Here is a 22779-nt window from a genome sequence, read left to right on the forward strand (position 1 = left end):
GACAGTGAATTCGACGTAGCCGAGAAACGCGTCCGATGATCGTGCAACCAAAAGGGTGCGCTGAGAAACACAAGCTGCAAAAAGCGCGCTTTCCGAGGCAAGCCGTGCGAGTTTCCCGAACTGGAAGAAGAGCTGCTCTGCTATGTGATGGAAGTGCGGACATGCTGCGCAGCTTCTTTTGGGATGAGTGTGCACCAGAGCACAGCACCAGCTCAGAGTCAAAATACTCCGCAAGTGACGATTGAACGTAAAATAAATGGCGCCCATTTCCTGATTGGTGTGTTTTTAATAAAAAAAAATTTTTTTTTTCGTACATCGCATGTATGGGCCGCAACCCGAAAATTGGCCCTCGAATTCGGAAAATAAAGTGCGGCCCTTACACGTGTTTATACGGTACTTTCGAGGGCACTTTCAAAAGGTGTACAGTACCAATGTAGGACAAGCCCATGAGAACTCTCACAAATCATGGCGGAGGCATTGAAACCAGACATGTGGCCAAACCAGACTACTGAAACAAGGTGTTCACATTTCACTCTCTACTATACATGGTGTTGAAATTTCAGAAGGCACCCCCTTCACCTGGGACAAGTTTTTAGTTCAAGTTTATTACACAGAAAAAATATACCACGTTCACGGTGAATGAGGCATCTGGATCCTTAGCCAGTGGCTAGTTTCGGATCCATTACAAACATGTTATAAATCTAGGCAGTTGAACAAGGCTGAAAGTACGAACAAGAAAAGAGTACGATTTGACTCGAAGGCTGTCACCGTGTCATCAGTGAAGACAGCTCTCCTAACCAGACATACTACTACTGCCCACTGCATAGTGGAGTTTAGTTTGACTGTGTTGCTGGCGGCAGCATCTCTTTTTTATTGCTGTGGATAAACCAAGCAAGTAGTGCCTTTAAGTGTCACTCAGAAAAACATATAGGTAGATGCCTTCTCGAAGCAGTTGCGTGCAAAAAAGGCCTGCAGTTCCAGGCAAAAAGCGAGTCTTTCAGCAGCGACCAAGGCTTCACCACTGAGCACAAGTGATCTGGATCTGGACTGCAGTGTGTGTATATGTCACAATAGACAAAGGGAGCTGCAATAAATGTGTCAGTCCGCCACCGTACCTGCGATGCGGTTGATGAGTGACCGCGACTGGAGGATCTCATCAGCCAGGCGCTGAGCCGTGGGCAGCACCTCGGTGTGGTGCTCGGCAATCAGGTACTGCAGCAGCTTCTGCAGCTGCTCCCGGTCCAACTGCAGCAGGGTCTCTGCACATGCACATACACATGCACACCACGACAGCATGTCAACAAGACAGCATGTCGTACAAAATGTTTTCACGATTCATTCATACCCAGAACTTGTGTCAGCTGGAATCACCTTCCCCACAATATTGCTGCAATTACTGATACTGCTGCATTTCGTAACGCTCTTATTAATTTTATACAAGTACATGTCTATAACTTTGTTTTAATTTATTAGCTGCTGTTTTTTTGTGTTTTGTTTTGTGCAATGCTGCCTTTTGTTAATGTTGTTATTGATTTTATACCAGTGCGTGCTGTAACTATATTCAATTTTTCTAGCTGTTGTTTTGTTTTTTTGCACTTGTATGTTATTCCCACTCCCCTCTGTAATGCCTAACGGCCCTGAGGGTAAATAATTAAATAAATAAATAAATAAACAAAGGGAGACTTCACACATGTAGTGCACTATCCTGGGGACCAATGAACACTTGCGCTATCTGACTAATGTCCAAAGATATACAACCGCAACTGACTGTGTCCAAGCCAATCAACACACTTTGGAGTTGTCAGAGAGCAAATATGACAGCAGAATCACAAGAAGGAGCAGTGCTGAATGCAGTATTACCTACTTACAGAAACGGAAGGCAGATCTGCATACTGCTACCCGAGCTGACAGTTCTAAGCAGTGGTGCTCAGAACTATCCTGAGCTCTGCCAATGCACTAAGTAGCAGCCCCAAAACAGACCCAGGGGTCAACATCACCAAAGCATCTGGTGGCCTGTTTACTTTCGGCAGAAGGCGTACCACCCGTTCTCGCATGAGGATCCACAAAATGCTGGGTATCTACATGCAGTGCATTAACTTGCAATGCGACCACGAGCCCGACCAGCACTGTAATGTGGCACCCAAATTAAATTGCAGAGACATGCTTCGTGAAATACATTTTATGAAACCAGTGAGAGTTGATAACAAGGCCCAGCGGACCCAGACTGTCGGTCCGTGTAGGAGGACCTAGCACCACCAAATGATTTATTTACATATTTATTGAAGGCACCTACAGTGCCCAAAAGGGTATTGTTGTATGGGTTCCAATTACATGAACAAGCAGAGCAGAAAGAATTCATCAATGCAACGAGAGAAAAATTTGAAAAACGTATTTACAGCACTAGTGCCATATATGCAGATAAAGTGCAGTGAGCAATTGCGACTTTTAAAAATCATCCACCAAGGCAGAAGTAAACAATCAACACTGACCGCAACACTAATTTCCGTACATGATTGAAAGACAGCAACCAATTCAGGTAGCCATCCTCACAACAAGTAAAGAACATGTTGTACGCATGACTCACAGTCACTGTCTCAGTTTTCCACCATATTCCCACCTCCCTGAGGCTTCAGAGACTGAAGAAGGATCTGTGCTCCTAAATGCAAGCACTCCCCACTCGACTAAACACTGGCTGTGGTAACGCACACCATGGGATCTACATTCCAAGCAAAGGCACAGTCACACGAGGCATCAACAGATGACGCCAGTTGACCAAGACGCAGAGCATGGCTATCAAGATACACCAGGCATGCCTTGGTAGATGCTATAATGAGGAAGTGTGAAGCAAAAGAGAGTGTGTTGGTCAAAAGTTAAGGGGAATCCCCCAAGGTGGAGTAGATTTGTAATAAGGGAGTAATTTACTCATTGGCATCCACCCAAGCGCAGCCATATGGCTACAAAAGAAAGCTATACAGCTTTCCTATACAGTTCCCACTTCGAGTTATTGAGCGATTCGCTCTCGCCTTATCATAATCTTGCTGTCCTGATTAGCTCAGCTGGTAGAGCGACTGCTCCGGTGGAGCGGTGGTCCCGGGTTCGAACACCGGACCAGGATAAATTTTGCTTTAGCTACGAAGTTTCTGAGAAAGCTGTATAGCTTTCCTTTGTAGCCGTAAGGCTGCGCTTGGGTGATTGCCAATGAGTAATTACTCCCTTATTACAAATCTACTCCACCTTGGGAGATTCCCCTAAAACATTTGACCAACACAGTCCCCACTTCGAGTTATTGATCAATTCGCTCTCACCCTACCATAAGTTTGCCGTCCTGGTTAGCTCAATTAGTAGAGCGACTGCTCTGGTGAAGCGGTGGTCCCGGGTTCGAACCCCGGACCAGGACGAATTTTTCTCTAACTACAAAGTTTCTGAGAAAGCTGCGTAGCTTTCCTTTGTAGCCGTATGGCTGCGCTCGGGTGGATGTCAATGAGTAATTACTCCCTTATTACAATACAGAAGCCCAAAGCACCTCCTCCTCACCTGAGATGGGCACCCGAAGCCGGACGCTGTCGGCATTCCGGATTCGGTAGATCGCCAGAGCCACCACGTGCTGGCACCAGAAGATGTCGTGCGTCTCGCATGTGCATGTCACAGAGGTGATCTTGCACCTGCAAAGGGCACGCACAGAAACAGAGATGCAGTGACACAGTTCAGCAATTTTGCTTCACAGATGCCACTTTCAGCGAGAGGGTTTTCAGCTCTACAACTGAAGCTGAAGTTGGTGAAGGTTGCCTGCAGTTGACTAGCCTGTCAACATGCCTTACTTATCTGCAGTTGGGTGCAGCTTTCAGTGACCCAACTTTGACACCCCACCGTAGCCAGGTGCACCAAGATAAACTGAACTAAAAAGCTTCCTGTATGTTCCTGTTGAAAAAGCTGGTTGAACAGCCACTTTTCTGTGAGCACTAAATGATCTCATGGTGCGCGCATAAAAAAACAGTGCTTTCAGAACTTTTACAGCCCATTAAAGAACCCGTCCAACTGCACTTCTGAGGCTGAAATCACATGGGGTGTGTACTAATGAAAGCAGTGGCCAGATCCACACATGCTAATGTCAGCATACGAAAACTGAAAGGAAGTGATGCACACCCGAAACTGCACCAATAGGGAAGGGTTAAAGGAAAGAGTGAAAGAAAGAAAGGGGAAAGAAAGAAAGAAAAAGAAAGAAAGAAAGAAAGAAAGAAAGAAAGAAAGAAAGAAAGAAAGAAAGAAAGAAAAGAAAGAAAGAGGGGCTGTAGTAGAGGTCTCTAGAATAATTCCCCCCCCCCCCCCCCCCCCCCCCCCCCAAACGTGCACTGACATCCAACAGCATGCTGGCGCCTTTTCAATTTTGCCTCCATCGAAATGCAATTCCAACCCTCGTACTCCGGCTTAGTAGACGAGCGCCTTACCCACTGAGCCCCTCACTATAAGTGAAGGGTTCTCACTGTTAAAAGGTGGCTTTCTGACGTAAAAAAAATCACAAGAAAGCAAAAAAATTGCTCTATATGTTGCTGTGTGAGCATGTTCTCACAAAAACAGCATTGAGCTAGCCACAAAACTTGCTGATGATCGACGACACAGGCCGCTCTAAATGATGCAGAAAGTATTCTTGACCTCAGTTGTGGGCACAATGCTGCAGTGAAACCAACCAACTGGCAAATGCTCACAAAACCACTGTGAGAATTGCATAAACTATGCAAAAAAAAAAAAATAGAAAGAGGAATAAGAAGCAGTTTCACTATTGTACATCACAGTGACCACAAGTACAAAACAAAGCCAAGAGGGCCATCTTTCAGAAGCTGACACTATCATGCCGTACATAGTACGGCATAGTCCTAAGTGCGCTAATCAACTCAGCCTTGGAACATTACACAGATGCTAACAATGCTGCTATGCTCAAGGCCTTTAACATATCAGTTTATGCACCCCAAATGCTCGAAAAGGAGCCTCAATCCCTAAAAAAAAAGAAAACTGATTGTTCGCAACAATAACCTTTTAAGGAAAACCTCCTAACATGCATTCAATGCACAATAGTAAGTGACCACGACAAAAAATATATTTCGACAGCCAACTGTCATCCCTCAGTGTCTGCATTAAAGGTGCAGTGAAGAGGAATCTGAACTCGTCTTTTTGCCGCGGGAACTCAATCTGCACGTTCCGAGAATTCTTAGAAACTTCCGATTTATTGCCCTGTGTGGTCGATTTCCCTAATTAAATTGAATTAATGTTCGGCTCCCAGCTTTTTTTTTTTAATTCTCCCCGTACGGTAGGCGGAGTCGACCAACGCGTGAATGCCTTTCACCCAGTCCCGTGGCGGCTTGCCACTCTGCCATCGGCGGAGTATTACGTAGTAGTCCGTAGTAGCAAATAGTCCGCGCGTATTTTTATTTCTGCGGGCTTATTTTGAGGGTATATTATCTGCGAATGAAACTATTTATTCACGGAACCCTAAAAAACAAAATAAAGCGAAAGCAAAGCCCCCACGGAGCTGGCTGAAAGGCACTCCATGCGTTGGTCGACTCCGCCCACCGCACGGGGAGAATTCAAAAATTAAAGGCGGGAGCCGGACGTTAATTCGATTTAATTAGGGAAATCGGCCGCACAGGACAATAATTCTAAGCTTCTAAGAATGCTCGGAACGTGTAGATCGGTTCCCGCGGCAAAAAGACGAGTTCAGATTCCTCTTCACTGCACCTTTAAAAGAAAATGGGAATGTCAGGTCATCTTGCTGCTAAGAATATAAGAACCAAGAAGTGTTGCAAATGCTAGCTCAATGCCAACGTTAACTGTGTAAAGGATCTAATATCATTTCAGAGAACATCTCAATCACATCTGTGCCATTATCCCAAGTGTGTCAGCTTCTCCATGGCTCAACTGTTTAACCAACACAGCTGCTGCTTCAGAGATTCCTAGTTCGACTAAGCTCAGCAGGACCCCAACAACCTTAAAAGTAGACAATATTTCTTTTTAACCCACGCAGCAAACCTTTTTCTCCGTATCATTACATTTTCTTGCTCCTAAAGTTGTCAAACACTACCTCAAAGCAATTGGAGCGCTTGATAAATGATATCCAACACCCAAAAGCATTCAATCCCTAGTAAGGAAGCAGAAATCAGCTGTCACCGGGACGCCCTAAACAAAGACATCGTAGCTGATAAGAAGAAAAAAAAAAATGATGGATCACAAGCCAATTTGCAATTCATCACGACGATGACCTCACCGTTCACAGCTGTTTCGTCGGCAAGAGGTCAATAAGCAAAAAACTCTCGAACAGATAACTTGCTCAGCATGAGACAGCTGTCGACCTTCAATGTCTCTGGCCTTCAACCCCCACCCCCCCCCTCCCACATGTCTTTCATTGATTGCGAAAGTGTTCATCATGAGCTAATGTGCTCCAGGTTAAGAAGGAAAAAGGTCACCATATGTAGCACAGCCTGACAGCTGAAGAAGTATTGTTGCAACCATTGCAAGCATTGTTGTACACAACGCCTCTTTCCGACAAAATGTCACTGCCAGCCTCCGGGTTTCCCAAGCGATGATTCAAGCAATACCCCGTGGAGACAAATTGCCAAATCCACGAATCGCAAAAGACGCCAGAGACAGAACTACATTAAAGTGACAAAGCAGAAAAATAAAAACTGCAGCAAAGATTGGCAAAGCTGTCACGAGCCGACGAGAATTTTGAATCCGATCAAATAATTTTAGTAAAAAAAAAGCAAATTAAGAAAAACAAAACAAATCTGAGTAGGAGTGAAAGATTAAGTGAAAAGGTGTGGTAAGAAATTACACAAAGAATTTTTCTGCGAAACAAATGGCAACGAATTGCCTCGTGTTGAGATGGGCATGAAAATGTCGCAGCTCGGAGTTCCCACCACAAAGGCCACAAAAGCCACGTGGCTTAGGCAGCCACACAATAGCTTAAACACATCTGCGCACATCACGGAACATGGATTAAAGGTGTACTGAAGAGGATTCTGAACATGTCTTTTTGCCGCGGGAACTCGATCCACACGTTCCTAGCATTCTTAGAAACAGTGACTTATTGCCCTGTGTGGCCGATTTCCCCAATTAAAACGAATTAACGTTTGGCTCCCACCTTTTTTTTTTAATTCTGCCTCGTACGGTGGGCGGAGTCGACCAACGCGTGGAGTGCCTTGCGCTCAGTCCCGTGGAGGCTTTGCTTTCGCTTTATTTTGTTTCTTAGGTTTCTATGAATAAATAGTTTCATTCGCAGATAATATAGCCGCAAAATAAGCCCAAAGAAATAAAAATATGCGCGGACTATTTGCTACTATGGACTACTACGTATTACTCCGCCGATGGCAGAGCGGCAAGCCGCCACGGGAATGGGTGAAAGGCGCTCCCCACGCGTTGGTCGGCTCCGCCCACCGTACGAGGCAGAATTAAAAAAAAAAAAGGCGGGAGCCGGACGTTAATTCGATTTAATTGGGGAAATCGGCCACACAGGGCTGTAAATCTCAGTTTCTAAGAAAGCTCGGAACGTGTAGATCGAGTTCACGCGGCAAAAAGACAACTTCAGATTCCACTTCAGTGCACCTTTAATGACATGGCTGCTAGCTATGCAGGGCGTTTCACCTAACACTTTACATAATTTTTTAAGTTAGGCTTTTTGAGTTAGAAGAACGCTTTTTTTTCGGCATAGCACTATCCGCGGGGTAGTACATCAGAATCCAGCTAAAACGTGTTAATTAGCACACTGGCCAACTAATACTGAATAATTAACTTTTTAACTATTACCATTAGGCACCTTAGTCATCGAAAGGCATGTATAGCCCACTGTAAGAAATATTCATATCAGTTTATAGAATTTCAAAGGCACGATTACCATCAGCGCTGTGGTCCAAAAAATTTTAGCTGCTACACTGCACCAAAATATATGTGCTTTTGAGAAGTTTGCAGGCAAAGCGACCTCTCCAGTGCACGTAACTTGTTGAAACAGCCAAAATTTGTGGGGCCAGAGCGCCAAAGGTAACCACACTGTCGAAACTCTAGGAACTGATATGGATAATACTTACGGTGGGCTAAGTGTCTTTCAATAATTAAAGAGCCTAACAGTAATAGCTAAAAAGTTATCCATCCAAGTATTAGTTAGCCAGCCTTCTAGTTAGCAAATCTTAGCTGTGTTCTGATGTACTACACCGAAAGAAGCACTCTTCTAATTCAAAAAGCCTATTTTTCAAAATTGTGTAAAGTCTTAGGTGGAACACCCTGAGTAGTGAACAACAAGACCAAGAAGGCCTTAGAAGAAATGCTTAACAGAAGGCCAAGCAACCGTCCCGCCTCTCGTGAAACACCAGATGTGTGACCAATGAACGACATCGTCATCAGCCGAATTAAATCCACCACAAGATTAAGGTCTTCACTGATCTCTAATCAACTCTTGCCTTGTGCCAGCCCCCCCCCCCCCTTCCCCCCCTGCAATATTTGCCTTCTCTTGATATTCACTCCGTTACCCTAAGGGACCATCAATTACTTTCTCTTTGCATTGCCAGACTCCATTTCGTCTATGGTATCGTTTCAGCTATGATGTCATGATATCATTGTTTTGAGCTATGATATCATTAACTCACGTTTGTTCCTCAACCCACTCGGCTCCCTCACTGCCTCTTAACGTTACCACTATAACTAAGTACCTACGGTAACAATACGGACTAACACTCTCTTTTTGAAATGCAGACACTGAACGATGATAGTTAGTTGTCCGCACACACATATACTGCTTGTTAGTCATTTACCACTGCGTGTTGATCTCAAGTCAGGAGCTTTTAATGGGAAGGTCTTTGTTGCAAACTATTTGATTTTCTTCCTTTCCTTTCCTTTTGTATGTAGGCACTGAAGGAAGGTGGCTCTTGCTTAGTAGGCATATACTAACTAGGCACGCCAGAATTATTAGCCTTGCACTATGTGCTCAAGTTGATCTAGTTAGCACATACTTTCCGCTAACAGTACCCTAAAACTAGTTAGGTAACCATACACCAGTGATGAAAAAAAAAACACGGCAGGAAGGACAGTACCTTTTGTATTTTTTGTTAAAACAGCCAGCACGAGCTTTTGTATTTATAGCCTAAACTGACATTTCATTCTTGAGCCAGTGACAGATGTTTTTCATCAAGGCCAACCACAAACGGCCATTGAAACACAAAAAAAGTGGTACGAAAACCCACAACTAGGGCAGTCCAAGCACAGACTTGATGCCTCAGTGACGTTTGCACCTGTATACTTCTGACCTGCCGGAAACAGAGTACAATAGCAGCAACACATGCTGACCTACATGCAAGACTTGCGACACTGACGGATATAAAGTTTCACAATGACAGCTTTAGTAGTTTCCCTTTTATCATTGTTTATATGTTGTCCCCATGTTGCTTGACTGTGGAAAGCCAAGCATGATAAAAAAAACAAGCTACAGGTCCGTAAATGCGTTTAATATTTACTAATAAGTATGGTGTAAATCAAGACTCTCTTGATTTGTTTTTTTGTTAATTTCTCTGCTCTTTTTTTTTAAAGGACGCAATATACACCTTCTTTTATGTTTGGAATGTATCATGGTCTAATTATCATGTAATAAAAACATGTGAGCCTAAATGGTAAATCTGAGACTGCCTTGACACAGACCACATTTGAGTGATCACAACAAAACAAACGGGATAAAAATCCATGCACCCATTGCTGTGCTACGCTTTCCACGAACAAGGTACTAAGCTCAAAACAAACTTCCGAGAAAACAAGCCTGAAAGTTCTAAGCTAGTACACACTGCCTATGTGTAGATGCCGACGAATATATTTATTTGGAGCGGTTAAGGTTCATTTTTGGGCGAAAAATTTCAGTACAACACAGAAACAGTGTTGGAGATGCCAAAAAGTGTACTTTTCAAAAATCAACTTTTTCCGTGATTTTTTGCGCTCTGATCCCCACATCCCCCTTAAGGTTTTATTTTTTGTATTTTCATTTCATTTGAATGCCACTGCTGCCCAAACTTTTCGTGCTGCCAACGTTCCTAAGAACATTTGTTCTTAGAGAAAATTGACCGTTTCACTCTTTTTCACAAAGTGATCTATGCTTTTCTGGCAGTAGAAGATCGATTTATCGCTCGAAAAACAGGACTTAAAAATGCAACATTTTTTTTCCCATCACTCTGTCCAAACTCAAAAAAAGGATTCTGTGATCGTTGTCGCAAAGCAAATGAAGGCGTGGCCTAGCTAGCCCCAGTGATCCATAACAACAACAACAAAAGATATTGACGTTATCTCAGTTTTCTAGTGAAAAAGCATCTGACAGCGCTGATACCTGTACTTCATTTCATGGCCTTTTCTAGCCTAGAGTAGTTCTGACAGCAACTTTGTCATTAGAATGAGGCAATCTGTCGATACAGGCAAACTTCAGCTTGTTCTTAGTCTCCTTTCAACAGACCATGTTACCTCAAAAACAAGCACCGCATTTACTCATTCTAACTAGCCGTAATTTTTATGCGACAACATAAGAAGCTCTTCCGACCATTCTGCATTGATGCCATGAAGTCACACCGGAGCTGAGGTAATAACATGTGGCGGCGTTTTGGTATATGGGGATGCCATGATGCTTTGAGTGGCAACTGTGTATGTGTGTATGAGTCATATCACCAGTCGTGACTCATGACATAGACAAAAAGTGATGTCAACTAAGCCGAAAGTTGCGTCAAGTGAACGGGAAGTGACGTCACCCGGACCGGAAGTTACATTAACTGAACAGGAAGTGATGTCACTGAACCGAAAGTTGCGACAACTGAACCAGAAGTGACTTCACCGGACCGGAAGTTACATCGACTGAGCAGGAAGTGATGTAACTGGACCGGAAGTTGCATCAGCTGAACAGGAAGTGATGTCACTGAACCGAAAGTTGCGTCAAGTGAACAGGAAGTGACGTCACTGGACTGGAAGTTACATCGACTGAGCAGGAAGTGATGTAACTGGACCGGAAGTTGCATCAACTGAACAGGAAGTGATGTCACTGGACCGAAAGTTGCGTCAAGTGAACAGGAAGTGACGTCACCGGACTGGAAGTTACATTAACTGAACAGGAAGTGATGTCACGGGACCGAAAGTTGCGTCAAGTGAACGGGAAGTGACGTCACCGAACCGGAAGTTACATTAACTGAACAGGAACAGGAAGTGATGTCACTGGACTGAAAGTTGTGTCAACTGAACCAGAAGTGACGTCACCGGACCGGAAGTTACATTAACTGAACAGGAAGTGATGTAACTGGACCGGAAGTTGTGTCAACTGAACAGGAAGTGACGTCACCGTACCGGAAGTTACATTAACTGAACAGGAACAGGAAGTGGCGTCACTGGACCAAAAGTTGCGTCAACTGAACAGGAAGTGACGTCACCGGACCGGAAGTTACATTAACTGAACAGGAACAGGAAGTGATGTCGCTGGACCGAAAGTTGTGTCAACTGAACCAGAAGTGACGTCACCGGACCGGAAGTTACATCAACTGAACAGGAAGTGACGTCACCGTACCGGAAGTTCATTGCACTCAGGCATCCAAGTGGCACTATGATATCACGCCAGACACACAAGAGAATTAAGTGTCCCTTAAATTTTTATCTCCATCTGGTGTATCTATTAAAAAAAAATCAAGAGCTTTCTATGATAATCCAATCGAAGCCGAACACTATCAACAGAACCAAGGGAAATCTTCACCCGGCTTACGCAAAATCCTTACGTCGACTGGTCAAAGCTACATAAGCTGCATCTTAATCGGCCGGTTATTCATTGTGAACAAGGAACCCGCAGCGGTTTGGAAACGTCAACTAACCCCCTTTTTGACGTGGTCAATGACCCAAGTTTACATTCAACAATTCAAAAACCCTGACACCAGAAGAGGAGGTCAGGTGAACTCACCTGTCGAAGCTAATGGAGATGCGAAACTTCCTCTCGGGCTCGGCAGGATAACCCGTCCCAGGGGCGCTGGGCGTCACACTTCCGCTCAAGTGAAAACCTGAAATGCAGCACAGAAAGGGCAACGATAAGTGCCAACACTGGGACAAGGCAGGCATCAAGTATCAAAACAAATACTATCCCGAGCGTCACTCACTATGCCCACTAAAAAGGCTATAATGTTTCTGCGACTCTGAGGCCGTACAGCTGCTACTCAAACAACGGAAAAGTACAAAAAAAAATGCAGAAAAGAGCACACAGTCAGCCAGGCAACCCTCAAAAGAAAAAAGATCTTTTTTTAAAAGCATTCTCTCTGCCACTACCACCTTCCAAGTACACTGAAGTTATTTTCCGCGGTGAGCACAAAAGCTCTCCCCACAAATGAGATTTCAGGAAATTACCCTGCCCGTCACAGAGCAAAATGCAGTCTCGTGTGACCTAGAGGTTCTGCGTGGGACAAACTTCCATGCACTTTTTTTTGCCTAAGCTTCAAAACTGCCACATAGTGCTAAATGTGCCCTTGTAGTTTTTTTGTCCACCTGAATTCCCGCAGCAACTCAAACCAAAGGCTTCCCTTGTACGTCGTTGGCTCTAAGGCCAGGCTTGTCAGAGGACTAAATGAAAGTAAGTCAAGGGCTACACTCAGAGCTGGTTGTGTTCAAGGAAAATGACCAACTTTGACCACAGTGCCTAGTGAGGTATGTTGCTCACTCTCTAGAAAAATCACACGACTGACACCGTCACAACTCCAACAAACATGCAGCCGTATACATCATGGCCAAACTTTAACACATCAGCTCACCCAGCATAGAAGGAATCATCACCATCAGCCTGACTATGCCCACTGCAGGGCAAAAGCCTCTCCCATGTCTCTCCAATTAACCCTGTCCTTTGTCAGTTGTGGCCACCGTATTCCTGCAAACTTCTTGATCTCATCCGCCCACCTAACTTTCTGCCGCCCCCTGCAACGCTTGCCTCCTCTTGGAATCCACTCCGTTACCCTTAAGGACCAGCGGTTATCTTGCCTTCGCATTACACACCCTGCCCAAGCCCATTTCTTCCTCTTGATTTCAACTAGGATGTCATTAACCCACGTTTGTACTCTCACCCGCTCCGCCCTCTTCCGATCTCTTAACATTACACCTATCATTTTTCTTTCTATAGCTCGCTGCGTTGTCCTTAACTTGTTTAAGTTAACAAGGAATACTGCAAGCATTAGTGCAAGAAACTCTCCCATTATAGAGGACGTATCTTTTCAAATCACTTCAAAGTAACTTTGGATGTGTAAATTCATGCCATTTTCACTCAACAGTGGCGACCCAAGTGACCACGGACTGAAGGCACAATCGTGACCAAACTAATATGATAAGCTACCATGGCACTTGCTTCTAGAGCTCCAGAAATCAGGCAGCACAGCTCATGGCATGTACACAAGGGGGGAGAGGAGGTCAAGGGGGGAAGTAGCCCTTCCAATTGGCATGGTGGAAAGGGGCGCACGTACATTTCTACCCATATTCACCCCTGCTAAGCAGAAGACATGAACAGGCACTACCATGTACTTTGGCCCCCTCTTAAAGGGGCTCTGAAAGGGGCCTAATAAAGTTGCGGTACGCCTGTGATGTTAAACGACGCCGCTTCATGAATATCCTCCAGCAAGAATTTTTTGATGCGCTTTTGAAGAAGCTGAGTTATCCGTAGTCAAAACTTGAATTTTAGCATATTCCGGCCTTTCCGTCATCTCCATCACTTTTCGCATGCTGAGAGATCTGACACTTCCCCACCAGCCTCACCGCCAGGGAGGGCGCTCCTTCACTGGCCGAAGCTACGCTGCATATTGGCCACAGTCGTGGTAGCTGCTTGACGTCTCAAAGAACCTAACCAACTGCCATCTCTGAACTGGTATATATGCAGGTGCGAGCGACGGAGGAGGGTGAGAGCATGAAAAAAGTTGCGGGAAGGGCTCGCCAACTTTTGCACGTGATTGTGTTTTATGCTGCTTGTAGGAGTGTCTGGCGAAAATCTTTCCCAGCCCAACTGGTTTATGTTTCAGCTTTTTCAGTATGTTTATGAATGTTTATGTTTATGAATATGTTTATGAATATGTTATGTTTATGAATGTTGTTTATGTTATGAAGTTAGTTCCAGTTGGAACCAGTTGGGTTCCAGTTTGTTCCAACTGGAACCAACTGGAAATTGTTCCATAAACCAGTTGGGCTGGGAAAGATTTTCGCCAGGGATTAATTTGGCTCCGGTACTCATGACAACACAATGCAATAACTTAGCGAGTTGATGTGCCCTCCTCGGAAGGTGTTTCACAGCCCCTTTAATGGGAGACCCGTGCACACCTATGGCAAAGCAGATCCGCTGAGGAAACTGACCGATTCAGATTGTAACGCTGCACTACCTACCCCTGCCTCTTCATTATTATGAAGCAAAAGCCTATAACTTCTCAGAGCATCTGGCCACCATGAGTACGTTATATGACGAAGGGAGGCAACAATTTAGGCATGTCAGACCAAAAAAGGCAGTTCACACCAATCTGTAATCTATGCTCTGTGGCATGTAAGTCTAGCATTACATACAGAACTACCACTCTTTCAGCAATAACTGGAATGTTCCTATGTGAAGTGTTTTAGACATGATCAGACAAGCACTCAAGTTCAGCCTTGAAGTGAATACCCTTCAACAGCTGCAATGGAAGCCAACAAGCAGATTGTTGACGAAACCATCAAAGGAGACAGGTGTGTTCCATTAGGTGAAATAGCAAGAATACTAGAAGTTGTAGACAACACAGCTCCAGGAGGTGATAGTAAGCTAGTGGTTATTTGAAAATTTGCACCCTCATGGTTCCATCTGCTTGTTGACAGGACAGAGTGAAGCTCAGTGCTTAACCATTACTACATAACTTTCAATAAGGGAACAAACGCGGGTTACTGACATCCTAGTCGAAATCAAGAGCAAGAAATGGGCTTGGGCAGGGAATCTAATGTGAAGACAAGATAACCGCTGGTCCTTAAGGGTAATGGAGTGGATTCCAAGAGAAGGCAAGCGTAGCAGGGGGCGACAGAAAGTTAGGAAAGTTAGGTGGGCGGATGAGATTAAGAAGTTTGTGCGGATAAGGTGGCCGCAACTGGCAAAGGACAGGGTTAATTGGAGAGACATGGGAGAGGCCTTTGCCCTGCAGTGGGCGTAGTCAGGCTGATGATGATGACATAACTTCCTCGCAAATATCAAAACGAAGGGAGATCTCCTGCTCCATACTGCGACCAGAAATTAAAACTAATTTCGTAACTGTGAGTCTTTGCAATGGAACCACTCAAACTCTCAAGAAAGCAATTACAGTGCCATCAGTGGCCAAGGCTATGGTCATGGTCTTGTGGGATGCCAAGGGTTTTATTTCGGTCGATTTTCGTTAGCCTGGCTCAATGTGTGAAAACACTCTTCAAGCTCTGTTGATAAGCAATCTTGAAGAAAAGTCATTTGACAGCTTAAAATTAAGGGCCCCTTAATGCCAAAAAGTTTGGAAGTTTCTCTGAGTGCAAAGTGTGTGTGAAGAACTGGCGAGTGTGTGGAAAAAAACAAGGATGTAGTGTTGGCACCAAATGGCCGGTTAAGTGCACTGGCCAAATTTTCTGGCAAAGACATGCCTCAGACAGAAAGCGGAATACAGTCTGCCAACACTGGCCACTTATACCTGTTCATTAAGCTTCCTTTTCACAAAGGGAAAAGCCATCACATTTTCGTCTCAAAATATCCTAGCTCAGACAAGCGATCACGTCACATTAATTAGTAAGTTTCATTCATCCATAGCCACTGATGCATGTCCGGATCGAGATAGTTACCGTGCCTTAAATTTCTTCCTAGCTTAACCAATCACATCCTACAGAAAAAGAATCACCAGAAGGAATTACTTGCAGAACCATAACTGAATGCAATTGGAAACCATGGAATCAAGCAGATTCTGAGTGGCACCAAATGTGATTTTGGAAATTATAAATTGTCTTTTGACAAGGGTCAGCCATAGCAGTCAGCGAGCACTTATAAATGCCCATGACCAAAGTAAACATATTTCCGAGCATTAGCTGACGTTAACCACTGCATGCGCTGGCATACGTTGCCACGCACAAAGCATTTCGGCAAGATACGAACGAAAAAAAAAAGAAAAATTTCGCTAAAAATTTCCGCGCGTCACATCGCCTAAACGATCTCTTGCGATCATGACGTCATTCCCACCCTGCGGCGGTGGTGGCAGTAAGGAACGACCAGATAATCGAAGGCACGAATTAGTTATCGCTGCCAAGCTTTGACAACGACGGACACGCGCGCCGATAGAACTTCCCACGGCGTGTGGTCACGTCGACCGCGCTTATCCAATTCGCTTATCGCAGCAAACAGAACAAGCGTCTGCTGGATCAGCGGCGCACACACGAGAAGTGACGTCACAGTCGCTAATCACTCTTGGCAGACGAGAGCGAAGAGAAAAGTCGCTATCGTGGCCACAATCGAGCATCTGCACAGATGATTGGCATCAAATCAAAGGAGGAAAATATGATTACTCGAAGCGCCAACTTCTTTGAAACTGCTGGACTACAGGAACCTGAAAAAAAAAAGTTCCGCACCAGATTTCCCATTCGATCGTTCGTCTGATAGTCATGCTGCCTCGGACATCATGAACAGCTCCGAGACGACGACTCAAACTCAGAATACAATTTAAACCCCCTTCCCACAACCACCTTGTTTTTCGTGGTTTAACGTCCCAAAGCGACTAATGAGAGACGCCGTAGTGGAGGGCTCCGGAAATTTCGACCACCTCGGGTTCTTTAACGTGCACTGACATCGCACAGTACACGGGCCTCTAGAATTTCTCCTCCAAAGAAATTCTAGCGATTGTGCCGCCTCCTAAAGTGAATGTCGTCTGCTAGATGAGCCATAAATAATGTCGTCTGCTAGATGAGCCATAAATAATATTAATGATAATTGCAGCATAGCGGTTATTGAATTCGGAGTGGCACAGGATTAAGTATAATTACTACGAAGAACTCATTAACACTAATCACACATACGACCGAACGGACAGAAAAAAAAAATGCCATCAAGGTCGCCCCTAAGAAAGCAAAATGTCGCTGTCGGCCGAAGCGCGCACCGTATTCCACCGGGGGCAATTTTGCCCCGAGTCGACGTGTGCACGGGCTTTCGTTACATCACCAATTTCCACGAGCGTGTCGGCTCTATCCACCGAAGGGCTGCTGGCAGCCTTGAAAATCGCCACGGGGAGGTCGGTGGAAAGGAGGCCACCACAGCAATGTGCCGGCCAATAACAATAAAAGGCCATTACGTAAACTACTTTCCCTCCGACCCACTGCCCTCCCTCGCAACACCGCGGTTTATGCAGCCGGGCGTCGCCGTTGCATCCGACTCTTTTGTTTTTTTTTCTTCCGTGCCATGACGTTCATCCGTTATTTCGGGACACAGCCTAAAAGCAAACATGACTATATACCGGCGGTCCCTGCACACACAAGCTGCGCGAGACAAAAGGCGCAACGCACAGAATAAAAAACTACTACTTTTTATTACAAACGCTCATCACACTTTCGCCGCAACAGTCACGAAATCGGCGTTTTTTTCTGCCGCTAAGCCTGCAACGCAACTGCCTCCTACAGATCCTTCGGCAAAAGTCCACCTCGCCGACGCAACAGCACGCGCGTGCCCTTGTGTGTGCCTTTTCCATATGAGCACGGTTCCATCGCGTTACGTAAGGTACTTTGCGCCCGAACTACAAGCGAACATAAACAAAACAAAAAGAACCAAGCAAAGGCGGAGTCGTAGGCTTTTCCTCTATTACTTTTTCCCGAACGCTCGATCTTGATCCCCCGGGCGGTATTTTTCTCGACGTTGCATATGCGCTTTCGCCGATGGCGCGATTTCGATCCGATCCCGTCGGCCTGCGTATGCATGTGTACTTTATTTCTGTATACACAGCGGCGGCAGCGTTGGCGAGGCACCACGCACACACGCAGCGAGAGGGCCTCGTATTAAAAATTCAAAAGGAACGATGCTGCTTTCCGAGAGATGCCTTTCGCCGAGCTGATCCTAGCGGCGACGGCGGCGCGCGCGCCAGCAGACGAAAAAAAGTCTTCTCCGTAGCAGACGAAAACCGAGCAACGCGCGGCGCTCGTTACGGAACAAAAAAGGAATTTCGAAACGGATGTAGGCACAAACGCTCGCTGCCCAATCAGAAGAGCGAGCGAGAGATGAGAACAAATCTCTCAAATGAGCTAAAAAACTGCGCTTCCAACGAGCAACTTTCGCAAATGCAGCAGCAGCGGCGAACGACAACGCGCAAAACTGTAGCAGAAGACGCAGATACTCGGCGCGCGGGCGCGTTTCTTTTCCCAGCGTCCGCGCTTAAGACGCGCTCTACACAAAGCACGCACGAAACTAGAACAACAAGAAAGCGCTCTACTGCGAAAACGGCGCAAAGAGAAGCGAGAATAAAAAAGCATGATTTCATCATGTTTACATTTTGATGAGCCGTCGATACGGAACGAGGCCTAGCGAGGGGGCGATAGGAGCAGGCATAGCCGCTGACGCCGAGACGGCGGCGGCAGCCGGATGCCGAGGCGCGGGCGACCGACCGCGGTGACGACGCCAACGACGAAATCGTCGCGCCGGGAGATAAAACGACCACGGCTTCCTTACGGCGGCGGGGTCCGACGTTACGCCACAGGAAGCGCTTTCCGCAAGTCTCCACCTAAGCCTAACGCGAAGCGGCGAGCAGCGCTGGCTGCTCCCCCACGCGCCGACGACAGCACGGCCCCCCTTCGGCCGGAAAACATAAACACGATGCAAAACCGAAACAAGAAGGCACGGCGCCCCGTGACGCAGACGACAATTACCCCGCGACGGCATTTTCGGGGTACGGTACTAAACAAATCGCCACTTTTTTCGGCTGATGTCGGCGTCGAATCGCGCTGACCGAGGCATTTTGAGGGGCGAGATCGAGCCGGCCAAGCGCGTCCGTGGAAAAAGCACGCTCGCCTCAGGGGGGAAAGCAAAGCGGGGGGCTCTCCCATGGAGCGCGTCGTCGTCTGGAACCGGAGAAGACGTTTCCGCCGTCGTCTGCGGATGCAATTTTTGCGGTGGCAGGGCGAAAACGACGCACGGCAGATCACTTTCACACCCGGCAAACGAGAAAACGGAGGACGTGATCAATAATGGAAACGATTAAATTAGCCGCCGGGGCGGAGGGGTGTCACACGGCACGGACTGGTTCGATCAAAGACGCCTTTGCCCGCGGCACTTTTGTTTACTTTGGCCCTGCCACGGCCCGTTCCGACGTTGGCTACGCCCGAAAACGTTGCATCGGCGACCGCACTCGTCGGCCGACGGGGTGCACTCGAGCGAACAAGCGGCCAACGCAGTGGAAACATGCACTGACGCCGAAAGCCCATTAGGCAAGCGGCCTTTGTTCGATGCGTCGAACAGCGGGTACTTACCTACTTGCAACACGTTATCGACACACCCAGCCTCGTACAGCTTGAGGCCTCGGTAAAACGGAAGCTTCTGGTAGTCACCACAACTATTGGAGTCACTTGATAAGGACGAGTACATGCAGATATCCCGTTCGTTGCGCGGAAACGACCAGAAGATGATCCTGCGCTGCACGGGCTCAGGTATCCTGTTGTAGCGTTCTTCGATGCGCTGGAATGGGATGTGCTGGGCCACCACTTTTGCACACACGTCCAAGAGACTCTCCGGCCGCCGCTGTCCGAAAAGTTTCGGCTCGAAATTGGACAGTCTGTCGCCCTTGGCGAGGCAATTTCCACCCACAAAAGAACACGACGGCCTGAGCGCCGTCGCCATGTTTGAAACATCTGATATAAGCCGGGGCCACACTGCGCATGCGCGAGGGGTTTAATAACAATACAGCACCTGCGTGGTATTTACGCGGGACTCGCTATGCTGTTCCTGGGGCCGGGGGCGCTCCCCATTGGCAATCGCCGCGGCGTCGGGCCCCTCGAGGGAAAGGGATGAATCATCGGAGCAATTCACATGTTTTTCATTCAAATGTGAGGCGCGGCGTGTGAAGTTTTGGCTGTCATTTTGCCAGCTCGGCGGCCGCCGCTCGAAATGTCCCTTCCGGGAGCACGGGCTCCAGCTCCGCCCCGCGAGCGAACAGCTCGCCGCCGAGGCCTAGCTAAGCTGCTGCTCGCCGTGCGTTGGGCACGGAGTCGAGGCGAAGCCTAATTCGGATAATCGCCCCCCGGTTCCCCTTTCCCCGCTGATTTGGCGGCGGCTTGCATTTTTGTTCCTCAGACTAGGCTCGCGGGGTTTCGATCCGGCGCCGCTGCTTCGAATCGTTATTCCGTCGTTGGACATTGATCCTGGCCTATCTTTTTGGCTCGCCCGTCGTGAGATGGGAGGGGATCGGAGGGGAATTTATCGCTCCCGTGTTGGCACATACCGCGCCTCGTATATTCCGCCTCGCTGCTCAGACGTCATGCATTCGCCCTCGTCGGGCTCACTTTATCGTCTCCTCCTTTATATCTAGCCTGTTATAGTGGCCGCTCGACTCGACTTTTTCTTTCCTTTTTCCGCTCATGCGATGTGGACATTTCGCCGGCGCTACCGAGGCAGGTGCCAGCGAGATCTAGCAGACGACGCAGCACAACTCGTACGGCGCAGCAGTGTTTCGCGACATATCTTCGAATTACTCGCTCTGCTTGCAGTTGCTTAAGGTATCGCTTTTTCTAAAGAAACCTCGGTTCCGAGATTTAGCCCCGGGTTCAAGCCGCAATAAGGCCAAAGTTGACAGTTGAAATAGCAACGACATCCGTGATTGATGCAGACGATTTTTTTTCCCTCCGCGCGCGCGCGCGCGTCGGGAATTCTGGGATGTGCGCACGCGTGCGCGGGTTTTCTTTTCGTCTGCTACGAAAGCTGCAAAACCGATGCTTCCTCTAATTCGTCTTGATTAGCCGGCGTACACTAAAAAGAAAAACAAAAGGAGCAGCACGCATCAAACGCACGTGTCCTCGCTGGTGGGGAGGAAATAAAGAGAGAGGGATAAAAACATAAAGCCTCCGTCGCTCCGAATGTTACACACACATACACTTGGAACACGAGTCTGGCTCTAGAGCGCACAAAACGACTGCTCCGAACGCGCTCGCGGCAAGAGCAGCGGGGGTGAAAGTGACCCCGCCCACTTGGCACGGCAGGCACGCCCACTTCTGAGACAGGTGCCGCCATCTGCCGCCGGCGCCGAGCACACTTGCGCCACGGCCGCCACGGCCCACGGAGTTCCCGGCCGTGACGCCATAGTGACGTCACGGGGTAAAAGAAGGGCAAGAGGGGGAATGCGAAGCAGCATTCCTTTCGCTTGGTCGGTGCCGGTGGTGGAAGTTTTCGGCGTGGCCTTTTTCGCGTTGGGTTTCGCTTCTTTTTCTTTCCTCTTGGCATGGGACGTCGCTTGGTTCGTAGGAAAGAACCAGGCGGGTTTTCAAAAGCGAGCGGAGGTGCTCCAGGGGCCTACGCGACCTCTGCGCTCCCGCGCGCTGCTCTGTACCACCCTCCTCGCTCTTTATTTAAGCTGAATTCACAAAGACGTTTCGAAACACAAAGCTTCATAAGCGTTCTCCGTGGCCGGCTAGTGGGCCGGCTTGCATCAGAGCGTGACTCAAAGCTCGTTTTCTCTACTCCCGCGATGCTGCGCCATCTCCACGTATATTTTGCTCTTACAGGAGCTATAGGCGCCCTCATCGTGTCTTTTCGCAGAGGCTGCAGACGCGCATGCAGCAATAAATTCGCGTAGCTGCCGCAAGGCGCGCCGCTGCAGATTTTAATAAATCTGCCGACACGATGAGCGAGCAGATTTGAGGAAGAACGAGTGATGTAATTACGACATTCCGGGAAAACTCAGGATTAGCGAAAGCAGGCTGTGCTTGAAACCTGCATTAATATTCTGTTAAAACCCGCCGCGGTGGCTCAGTGGTTACGGCGCTCGGCTGCTGACCCGAAAGACGCGGGTTCGATCCCGGACGCGGCGGCCGAATTTCGATGGAGGCGAAATTCTAGAGGCTCGTGTACTGTGCGATGTCAGTGCACGTTAAAGAACCCCAGGGAGTGGAAATTTCCGGAGCCATTCACTACGGCGCCCCTCATAGCCTGAGCCTCTTTGAGACGTTAAACCCTAATAAACCAAACCAATATTCTGTTAAAGCTTGTATCAGAGAACAGGCTATCCATCGTAATGTCGACCGTTATCTTTATCTTTGTTTTCGTACAACTATAGCAGACGAAGGCGGTCGCCATAGGATCTGCTAAGAGCTGGCAGTAGACATTGGACAGATTAGACTCTGCATATAAGGCTCGAAGAACATTTCAGTTGATACGATAGTGATTCTTCGAACGGACATCTTTCCAGTAATCGTACTGCGCATGCGCCAAGCGTGCAGAATTGCAGGAAAGCCGACTTAAAGGAAATTTTTCGAAACCAAAAACTATCGTTCACGGACCGCGTTTTCACTTCCTGCTCTGCCAACAGGATGGGTTAGCGCGAGGGAAGATGGTGGTGGTGGTGGCGTGACACTTTTATTAAAACAGCCTTTCTGTTAGGCGTTCAATAGGTCCTGGGCCAAGGTGACGAGGGCACGTTGCAGTTTTAAATCCAGGGAGGCGAGTCAGATGGGCCACGGTGAGGGTGGGGGGAAAAGGATAGGCGGGGAAACTGGAAGGCTGCGTGGCACTGTGTAAGGCAGTGCTCTATGTCTGCATATGTGTGTGGACAGTTTGGGCACTGA

At 47.3% G+C, this 22779-nt stretch overlaps 1 protein-coding gene across 1 annotated transcript in view; it reads right to left on the bottom strand.

Annotated features, from left to right (window-relative positions):
- Window positions 1-19963, bottom strand: part of LOC149366590 (zinc finger SWIM domain-containing protein 5-like) — a 56037-nt gene extending 36074 nt beyond the window's left edge. Inside the window, exons 1-4 of the mRNA XM_089551389.1 lie at window positions 19477-19963; window positions 11945-12041; window positions 3535-3662; window positions 1116-1259 (exon numbers count right to left, since the gene is read on the bottom strand). Of these exons, the coding sequence (XP_089407515.1) occupies window positions 1116-1259; window positions 3535-3662; window positions 11945-12041; window positions 19477-19843 (736 nt within the window). The 5' untranslated portion in view covers window positions 19844-19963. The remainder of the gene's footprint in view (window positions 1-1115; window positions 1260-3534; window positions 3663-11944; window positions 12042-19476) is intronic.
- Between the last annotated feature and the right edge of the window lie 2816 nt (window positions 19964-22779).

This window comes from Amblyomma mixtum, chromosome 1 (genome assembly GCF_055824585.1).
Source record: "Amblyomma mixtum isolate Tamu chromosome 1, ASM5582458v1, whole genome shotgun sequence".
Classification (NCBI taxonomy): Eukaryota; Metazoa; Arthropoda; class Arachnida; order Ixodida; family Ixodidae; genus Amblyomma; species Amblyomma mixtum.